The sequence below is a fragment of the Nannobrachium achirus genome, assembly GCF_963921795.1.
Source record: "Nannobrachium achirus genome assembly, chromosome: 21".
Lineage (NCBI taxonomy): Eukaryota > Metazoa > Chordata > Actinopteri > Myctophiformes > Myctophidae > Nannobrachium > Nannobrachium achirus.
Genome location: NC_137828.1, coordinates 50,838,254 through 50,848,961, shown reverse-complemented (window position 1 = coordinate 50,848,961; position 10,708 = coordinate 50,838,254). Strand labels below are relative to the sequence as shown.

General features: G+C 43.2%; 1 protein-coding gene across 1 annotated transcript in view; it reads right to left on the bottom strand.

Annotated features, from left to right (window-relative positions):
• LOC308306787 (acetylcholine receptor subunit delta-like) overlaps positions 1-10,463 on the bottom strand; it is a gene marked incomplete at its 3' end in the record, with an annotated part of 17,208 nt that extends 6,745 nt beyond the window's left edge. Inside the window, exons 1-7 of the mRNA XM_080751829.1 lie at positions 10,377-10,463; positions 8,869-9,014; positions 6,481-6,525; positions 6,242-6,351; positions 3,128-3,283; positions 2,771-2,883; positions 1,506-1,706 (exon numbers count right to left, since the gene is read on the bottom strand). Coding sequence (XP_080607955.1) covers positions 1,506-1,706; positions 2,771-2,883; positions 3,128-3,283; positions 6,242-6,351; positions 6,481-6,525; positions 8,869-9,014; positions 10,377-10,434 — 829 coding nt within the window. The 5' untranslated portion in view covers positions 10,435-10,463. The remainder of the gene's footprint in view (positions 1-1,505; positions 1,707-2,770; positions 2,884-3,127; positions 3,284-6,241; positions 6,352-6,480; positions 6,526-8,868; positions 9,015-10,376) is intronic.
• Between the last annotated feature and the right edge of the window lie 245 nt (positions 10,464-10,708).

Sequence of the window (10,708 nt, the reverse complement as noted above, 5' to 3'; positions counted from 1 at the left end):
CAGTCCCTGATAATGGGAGAGGACCTGTGATGTTCTGCCGTACTTTTTATTTCTGTTTTATCTATTAGTTTGGTCATTAAGGTCCACAGAATGAGAGGCCTGCTCTGCCGGCCATTTGTATATTCACTGTCCCATCGACTTCACTATACAGGAAAATAATACAAAAAATAAATGTGCTTTAAGTAGCATGTGAGGGGTCAAACTAGGGGTTCTTCATGATTCTGAATCCATTGCAAGCATTTGTTTTGCATGAAAAACATTCCTTGGGCTACATTTTTGCCCCCCAAAATTGTAAAAAGTGATGAGTCATCAAAAAATCTTCACTTTTCACAGCTTTGGGGGCCGATATTTTGCCCTAGGAATGTTTTTCATGCAAAACAAATGCTTGCAATGGATTCAGAATCATGAAGAACCCCTAGTTTGACCCCTCACATGCTACTTAAAGCACATTTATTTTCTTTTTTAAATATTTTTCTTTTCCTGTATAGTGAAGTGGATGGGACAGTGAATATACAAATGGCCATAACTTTTTTTCGCGATGTTTCCGGCAGAGCAGGCCTGTCATTCTGTGGACCTTAATGACCAAACTAATAGATAAAACAGAAATAAAAAGTACGGCAAGACATCACAGGTATCACCCCTATTCCTTGAGCTTTTGGGCTTGTGGGTCCTTGACTATCTGAGATTACTTCAACTCAACGCCAAAGACGGAGCTCTATGTCATGTCAAATCCAACAGACTACGTCAAACCGTGGTTTTCAGTGATTACACTTAGGCCTATACGCTAGAGCAGGGGTTTTCAAAGTGGGTGACGGGGCACCCCGGGGTGCAGCGAGATCATTTGATAATATTTGGAATTTATTTGGACACTTAAAACATATTTAGTGTCATTTTAAACTTGAAGTACAAAGTCATTTTCAGTCAGTTCTAACCAAAATGGCTATAATATCTTGTTTTCCTTGCAACATAATCGCTAAAATATGGTATAAATATAAGGTGCTGGGAGTGAAATTTTTATTTTCCGGGTGAAAGAAAAGACGAGCGTCCACCCGGTGATGTGCTTCTTGTTTACATCCTGGTCACATGGACAAAAGCTTTTCATAGTGTAAAGCAGTGGTTCTCAACCTGTGGGCCAGAACCCCCAGGGTGGTCCCCAAATTATTTTGGGGGGGTCCTCAGATGATTAACTTAATGTGCAACATTGTTTTCTCACTCAACAGTAAATGAACATAAGGTTTAAGTGTATATAGAGAAGGTATCTGCACATTTCTAAAGTGACAATTTAAGGACTTTTTTATATCTCTAAAATAAGTAAACTAAAATGTTAAACATTGGCCGAATTGTCAAATATTAGAGGCATAAATTGTGAAAATAGCCGCCTCGCAGCTCAAGGCGACTAAGTGCTTCTTCAGGGTGGTGGGAGGGTCCCCAGTTAAAATATGATTAATTTGGGGGTCGCGGTCCTGAAAAGGTTGAGAACTACTGGTGTAAAGAAGACGACTGACTGTCAGCAGGCAGGTAGTAGACCAGTGAGGCCAGGAAGGAGATGAGCACACAGGGGATGATGACGTTGATGATGTAGAAGAGAGGCTTCCTCTTGATGACCAGGTAGAAGGTGATGTCCTGGTGCTTGTTGCTCTCCATGGGGATGTGCTTGTAGGTGTTCCTCCTGGCCGGCCGGTGGATCACCTCCCACTCGCCGTTCTCTGGTGGAGACAGGGGAGTCAGGCGTCATTTCACAAATAAACAGGGGGGCTGGCAAAAGAATAGGTTACTACTTAAGCCCCGTTTCTAAAATAGTGAAAATAGTAGATCTACAAGTTGATAGTAGGGCATTCACAAATAGTGATTTTTAGTATTCGAATTAGTCGAATATTCGACAGGACTGGCCAAACTGTCAAAGCAAGAGGCGAACATTGTGAAAATAGACGATCTACATGCTCTGAGCATGTAGATCTGCTATTTTCACAATATTTATCTGCGGAACCGAGTCACATTAAATGTAATACCTAAAATTCCAAGTACTTGTCAGGGTGGGGGTCCCCAGTTCAAATATATTTATTTTGGGGGTCACAGCCTAAAACAGTTTGAGGACCCCTGGTATAGAGCATTAACAAATTCATCCACCAAGGGGCATTGACAACTCATTCTTATGACTTCCTATCTCGCCAAGCTTTATAAACTATATATTTTTTAAAGAGAAAACAATAAAAATATGCGAATATTCGACTTTGGTGAACAACTTCGAATAGTGACTTTGATATTCGAATATTCGAATATTTGGTGAATGCCCTAGTTCAGGGGTCTTCAACAGGGGGTCCGCGACCCCTAGGGGGTCCGCGGAGGTACTGCAGGGGGTCGCAAAATTATTGCTTGAAAAGAAAAAAAAAGATTTCAAAAAATGTTTTTTCTTTTTTTTTTTACATTTATGTTAAAAAATAAATAATGATTCTATCCATTTTGAATAGCTTGAATACATGATTACTATGCAATTGACAGATTGTTGATATTATTGACATTGGTTCTCAGTTAATAAGTAGTATGTTTAGAAATGGTAGTGGTACGGCCACCCTGCTCGCTGTAACTTGTACATGTTTAAAATAAAAAAATATGTCGTAGCCCCGACCCCCCCACCCTACGAGGTGGTAGGGGGTTAGGGGGTCCTTGCTCCATCTCCCCATCAGTTTGGGGGTCCCCGGCCTGAAAACATTGAAGACCCCTGCCCTAGTTGATAGTAGATATTTTGGAGCATGCGTGTGTGGGGATCTACCTGTCCAGCTGGCAGGGTCAATGATGATATACTCCACCGTGTAGGGGTTCTCTTCCTCGTCCACGTCCTGCTTCAGATGCATGGTGATCTCTTTGGCGTTGTAGGTCAGAGAGCTGCAATGCACCATGGGAAATGGAGTTCAAATCAACGTGGACCCCGTTTCATTATGACTGCAGGGCTTAACCCCCCCCCCCCCCCCCAGTAGTAAACGAGCAACATTCAAACGAGCCTAGCGATGGATTGGATTATCGCTGTCACTTTTACTTGACTGAGTGTTTCCACATTATTATGGTATTGATACTTTTACGTATAAGTAAAACAACGTGAATACTTTTTCCACCAACTGACTATTCTTACGTGAACTTGAGGGTGCAGTTCTGCCAGTCGAAGGGGAAGAAGTTGACGTTGATGGAGCAGGAGGACCTGAAGATGGCAGGAGGCAGCCAGTAGACCAGGCCGTCCGGGTAGACCAGAACGTTGCAGTAGTAGGCCACCTGGAACTGGGCGTCGTTACTGAAACGCAGGGACGGAATCAGCTTTATTGTCACATCACAGGCAGGGACGTGCAGAGAATGTTAGAGAGGCAGGGGCTGACATTTCTAAAAGGGACTCTTGGTGAAAATATTGAAAATAGCAGACCTCCGAGCTTGGAGGTCGGCTATTTTCTATACTTGATACCACACTAAACTAAGCATAATCAAGTCAATACTGGAGATGTGGTGTACAGCTTGGATTTCTACACAGAGAGGGCAATTCTTTCAACATATGATGCTGCATTCAAGTTCAGGAGAGTTTGGACAAGGCAATTCTCTTGAATGCTGCCTTCAGGTATGGCATTTGCATTTCTTTCACCAAAGAAAACTGCATTCATGGTCTGGAGAGGGCACTTTTTGATTGATTGTGAGGTCATGTGATCAATGACACCATGAAGATGTACTCTTTGGCTTGCAGATTACATCTTTATGATGTCACTGATCACATGACCCCACAATCAATCCTCCAGTTCTTGGCAACACAGAAAGGAGGGACTTTTTTTCTTATTTCCACACAACAATTCTAAGGTACCGGTATATTAATCACATAATTCAAAGTTGAAAATTAGTGGTATTCCCCTTTAAGATAGTGAAGGGATGACATTTTAATCGTGTTTGGCTTTTGCTGTATATTGCACAACACTTTGTCTTTTGTTTTTCATTCGTGTAATGTTTTTTTCTTTTCATTTGTAATTTAAATTTCATTTGTAAGTTGTTTTACTCCGACTATTAATTTACAGAGCACTTTGGTCGAACACAAACAGTTGTTTCAAACTTGCTTTATAACGTTTTCGTTGAGTGGCATCATTGGCAGAGAATCCCATGATCAATGGAGAGGTCATAAGACTAGATGGCGCTATCCGCATGCAACCCTGAGTGTGTGTGTTTGTGGCCTTATGGAAAGTTGTTTTTTTTATCTACTGCCCTTAATTGATTAGGAAAACTGTGTGTGAGTGAGTGAAAGAGACAGACCGACAAAGATGTATATTTGAATGTAAGTGAATGGATGTATGCTACTGGGTTATAAAAGCATAAACTAAGTTACTGTAAACTGTGCCATTTTTATTAACTTCTTGTTGCATTAAATAGTTTGTTGCACCCAAGCCCAGTAGAGTTACAGATTACGTTTGTTGTACTGGCAATAAGGGGGTCATTACATGAGGTCGATTTTTTTGTAGACGATAGTTTTTACTATTGATTCGGCCATTTTGACACACGGAGACGCGGTTTCATGACCCTAACCGATACTTTTCCGAATTCGGCTCTGAAAGTGCATTTCTGCGGTTTCGCATCAGTTTCGCAACGGTGTAATATCGGAATTCGGCCGTGAGGGAGAGTGCGATGATGTCATAGCACCCCCTCCTCTGCTCCCCTTCCCCTGCTGCATATAAGTGTCAGTCTGTCAGACTAACCGAAAATGTATTATTATTATTTGTGTTGTTGTAGGCCTAATTAAAACCCAGAAAATAGCCCAGTGATCTATTAGCACAAACCTCATTTGAAAAATGTCAGGAGTAGTCTATATGAAAGCCTTTTAAAAATGTCTAATTACGCACAAGTCGTCGCACCTGGGCTGGTACCCTAGCTGGCCTGTCGGAGTTGCAACAGCTCTCCTCTCCGCAAAGTTAAATTAAACCATTAGGCTATGGTATTCCATTCTAAGCAAAGCTATGATTAATGACTATTTTGCGTCCCCCTTTTTCAACTTCTCACCAAAAAATACTGGATTAATTCTTCATGCACCGCGCCACATCACAGACGCAGCGGACTTCAGGTAATGAGTGAGTTATTGTAATATGCTGAGTCTTGCTGACAGACAGACAGACACAGACAGACAGACAGACAGACAGACAGACAGACAGACAGACAGACAGACAGACAGACAGAATAAACATAACTGTCCAGTCAGTCAGAGACCATCACAAAAACTTCCTCCATATCCTCGCTCCCTCTCCTCCAGTCAAAGAAATCATGTCGCTTTTTCTCTCCAGTGCGTCTAGCCTCCTCTTAAGGCACGCATGTTGCTTCCAAACTAGGCAATTTACTTAAAGCCATAACGGAAGGCTATGATTGTGACTTCCAGTGAAATAACAGACTGCCAGTGGCGTATGGCGTCAGTTCATTAATTTATTCCGTTAGTTTATTTTGCAACGGCGACGGCACATCATCCTCCATTGCGCCGCATCCCAGTGCAGTGCGTCAGTTCAGTAAGAGCTAAGGTATGGCAACATGACTGTTGTCTGGTCTTGCACGTGCAAGGCACGCATGCAAGACAGTCATGTTGCCAATACTTAGCAACAGGCATGATGAATTTATTTTAAGAAGTACATTTTATTATTTTCCCTTGTAATCAAGGTATGGTAGACTACCATACCCATATGTGCCTCTGTAGGCTAGCCTACTCCGTTAGTTGCCTCGCATGGTGCGTTATACTTCTGTGTTGCAGCTAGAAGACAGAACTCACTTAATATAGCCCATCCCCGTAGATAATGTCCAGAAATATGCTCCATAGGCTATAAATGTTCCGACCTTCATCTTCCAGGTGACTTTTGTTGGTGTTTCACTTCACCTCGCTAAAAACCTCCTTTTGCGGGACTCATTGAATATGCGAACAGATGATAATAATATGGATTTGGGAGCATAGCCTAATTACAAAGCATGTCTCATTAAAAACAATATAGGCCTATATTTTATAGTTGAAGGGTAAATACACAGTATAGGCCTATGTAGGCTGGGAACATGACACATTTTGCTTGAATTCATGCGTTGTCAACTTGTAGTATAAACACAGAAAAACGAACCAACAACAAGGTGTAAACGCGACGTTTTTTAGGTAATAAATCCAAAACGAGACCGGCAGCGTTTCCAATCGTCCTGGTATAAAGACCCCCTTAGTGTGTCTTCTATACAAATAAGAGGAATGAAGAGGGAATCTCACTTGTTCTCCAGAACAATCTCTGGCAGCCACACCATGTTGGGCGGGAGGCGAAGGACATCGATGTCATCGAACGCCGAAGTATTCCACTTCAACCTGTAATCGTTCCAAGTCTTTACACAGACACACACGCACACAGGAACACACACACACACACACACACACACACACAGGATCATAAAGATGACGATAAAGGCCTGTTTTCCATGATAAGTGAAAGGGGAAGTTCTAAATTGACTTACATGTTCAATCCAGACATTGGTCAGCAGTGTCTCGTCTACCTCTTTCTGGAGGAGGGAGAGAGAGACAAAATCTGATCATTTACTACAGGAGGACTTTTAATTACTCAATCTCAATCGTGCGTGCGTGCGTGCGTTACTCAATCTCAATCAGTCATTGTCACTTGGTCAGAGACAAAGAAAAACCTTATAAAAAGACTGTACAGTTTTACTATATTACATTTCCATCTCATTCTTTTGTTATTTTACTGTCATCCACACTGTTGGCTAGCAAGGTGTAGCTGTAGCATATTTCATACACAAAGTCAATTCAAGGTGCTTTACATAAGGCAGGAAAGGGCAAAGACGAAGGCATTTAAATGCATAAAGAGAATACAGAAATAAAAACAAATAAGATGGACTTCAAAAGAAACAGTAACAGCTCATTGGCCTTGTGGTTACAGTGTCCGTCCTGAGACTGGGAGGTCGGGGTTCGATTCCCCGGCCGGGTCATACCAAAGACTCTGAAAAATGGGACCCAGAGCCTCCAGGCTTGGCACTCAGCATCAAGGGTTGGATTGGGGGTAAATAACTAGGCTACGACACACGCGTCATGTCCAGGGGGAACACTTGTACATCAAGTTGCCTCACGCTACAGAAAGAGGAGATAGGCTCCTGCCCTATGGGCCTCATGGCTCTGCAAGACTTACTTACTTTCAAAAGAAACAGGTGTACGCTGAATTATTGTATTTACTTATTTTTGAATTGAAGATACATTATATAAAATATTCCATGCCTTTTCTTCTTTTTGGGGGGAAAATAGCAGATCTACAAGCAAGTTTGTAGATCGTCTATTTTCAAATAGCCAATGTACGGTACATTAGTTTAAAGAGCTGGCTTTGTTTTGGGGCTTGTTTTCATAGACCAGGTTGCTTGTTTCTCTCCCAAACACAGACAACACTGCAGTTTAACCCTCCCCACACATGTCTGTGAGGAGCCCCCACCGGGAGGACGTAGCGCCTCTGTTCTACTCCTCCTGTCCCCCGATACGTCCCGTCCCGCCCCACCCCACCCACCCAAGACCATACGGTAGGTGTCGCTAAGCAGTGACAAAGATCAACACCCCCTCCCACCAACAGAGCCAGTTGTGTTTGTATAGGTCAGTGTGGTTCCCACACTTTTAACTCAAGACTCAAGAGAGAAATCTTATGTTTGCCCGGGACACAAACTTAGGCGCTGTTCACACGACGCTGTTTTCAAGAGAAAACAGAAAAATAAAATGTCAGATATGCCACCTGTTCAGACGACAACAGCGTTTTCAGGGGTTGAAAACACAACAAAGTGAAACCTCATTCCAGGGTGGAAATCTTTGAAGACGCTCCTCCTCGCGTCTCCATGTGAACAGGAAAATCGGAGGAAACGGCAAAACCTGTGATGTCATGGCTCACGTGCAGACTACGTGCAGTCACGTTACCATGGTGAATGTAAACAAGGAAGTACAACGGCGTCACGCGTCTATCTGTGCATCGCTGCCACCTAGCGACATGGCATGCACACGCGTTTCCATGTAGACGCAGAATAACAAGTGAGAATGCAACGAAATGTGGCCGTTTTCTCTAGAGACCGTTGTAGAGTAAACGTGGCCTTAAACTTGTTTCCCTCTCCGAGTTACATCCAGGTCCAACATTGCAGGGGGCGACGGTGGTGTTCCCGCTACTCAGATATCGTCGCTGTCGGGTGAAAATCTTGTATGTCCACAACCGTTTGTTTCGCATTTATCATTTAAAAAATGTTTTAAACTAGTGAAAACAGCCGATCTACAAGCACACAACGCCTCGCACCGCAAGGCGTTGTGTGCTTGTAGATCTGCTGTTTTCACTACTTTTGTGCGACAGCCTTGTATGATGAAGCAGGGCTTTACTTAGCGAAAGAACATACAGATTTGGAGATACAAGGTTTCCACCCGACAACGACGATATACTAGTGTTGTTGCTGCTCTTATACCACCATTATTACTGGGGTTGGTGTGGGCCAGACAGTAGCCCCCCGTGGGCCGCAAATGGCCCGCGGGTCGCCGAATGCGGAACCCTGCCTTAGACGATTCCACAGAGAGCTGCCCTGCACCTGTAGCTGCAGTGTCGCGGTGCCAAGTGGGGCTGCTTGACACCACAGTTATGATTGCCGCTCTGTGGATTCGGCTATAGGAAATAGGAACGGTTACGTTGAAAGGGGATCGTTACAATCCTAAAGGATCCCAACCCTACTCATAGTCATAACACTTCTGTTACATGATGAATAACACAAGATCACGCCACGATCGTATCAGACCATGTCCTGACTCTGATCCTAACCAAGTGATGGACGCACGCACACACGCACACACACACACACACACACACACGCACAGCATACCAGAGAGATGAGATTGGAGAGAGTCAGAGCCAGGTAGACGTCTACAGAGGTTTGTTGAACCTCCACAGGCCGCAGCTCTTTGTTGTAGCCTCGCTCTTTCAGCAGGTAGTTGATCAGTCGCTCTTCCTCGTTCCTGGCCCAGCTCTCTTTGAAACACACACATAGACACATAGACACACGCAGACACACACACACACACACACACACACACACACAAACACACACACACACACACACACACACACACACACACACACACACACACACACACACACGCGCGCGCGCAGACACACATACATCACATAAACAGAGACACACAGCATAGAATCATTCAGTGTGTAAAATGCCCACTGCTGAATAGGAGTGAATTCTTGGGTCATATTTCAGACTGTGCCTGATCTGTAATGCACCGAGCGCCGGTGTCGTGCGGTCGGTCGGTGCGCACCGGAAATAGCCGACTTAGAAGCTCACAGCGCGTTGCGGGGCCACAGGATTGTGAGCTTGTAGATCGGCTGTGATTCAGGCATAAACATGGCCACTGCCTGCTGTGTCAAGAGGATTTAACCTGTGGCAGTTTAGTTTAACCAGCTGTTGTAAAAGCAAACTTTTGGGAGGGTGAAATCATTTCTAATAGAAAGTTTAGAGACACATACTGTCACACATCTTAAATTGAAGTCAGCAATGTCAACTTTAGGCCTGCTGCTCATACCAGTGTTGATAAAAAGTTACGTTTTAAGATACATACTTATATTATATTTCTATAATTCATCTTTTTTGAATGAATAATAAGTCGAGGGTATTAGGCCTAATATTTGGTTTTGGCCAAAGAAACGTGCTCATTAAGCAACATAACAAAAGCTTAAAAGTCACTACCTACATAAACATCAAATGCCAGTGAAAGTAACTAAGTACATTGACTCAAGTATTGTACTTAAGTAGCTACAATTTTGAGGTATTTTTACTTTTCAATTTTCAATACTTTTACTTCTACACCACTACCTCTCAGAGGCAAATATTGCACTTTTACTCCACTGCAATTATTTGAACAGTTTAGTAACTATAGTTACTTTGCAGATTTGTATTGTTATTAAAAAAACATACATTGACCACAGGTTCAGCCCTATACAGTACAGAAAATAATTGTAGTTGAGTAATATTTGCCTCTGAGATGTAGTGGAGTAGAGGTAAAAGTAATGAAAATGTAATAGGCCTATATAGCAAAGCGACGCGTTGTGAGCTTGTAGATCTGCCATTTTCAAAACATTTTATACATAATAACTTGTGAAAGGGTAGGCTACATCCTCCATAATGACTACTTTTACTTTTTAAGTACATTTTGATGCCAATTGCCAATACATTTGGACTTCAAATACATTGTGAATACAGAACTTCTACTTGTGACAGGCTATTTTTACAAATAGCTACATACACATACATTCACCGGGTAAATAAAACATCACTGATCAAACCAACATCAACATGAAAATAAACTTCCAGTCCAGACATACCAGATGACAGCAGAGCCAGCAGGAACACAGTGACCTGTCCTAGAGTCTTCCACTCCATGCTTGTTGTGTTGTGTTGTGTTGTGTTGTGTAGTGGAGCTCTCTGTCCGTCCACAGACCTCTCTCTGCCTGGGAGCTGCTGACAGGCAGCAGCAGGTGCGGAGCGGAGGACAGGCGACAGCCGCCGCTGGTGACACAAAATACGAGCCGGCGGGCCCCGTTATCCATGGCCATGTCCGCCGGTGCGACGCAGACACCGGTGACCTATCGAAATCGGCGATGCGTTCTGTGATGTTTTGTTTCCAAAAGAAATACAAGTTTGTGGGAGAACGACG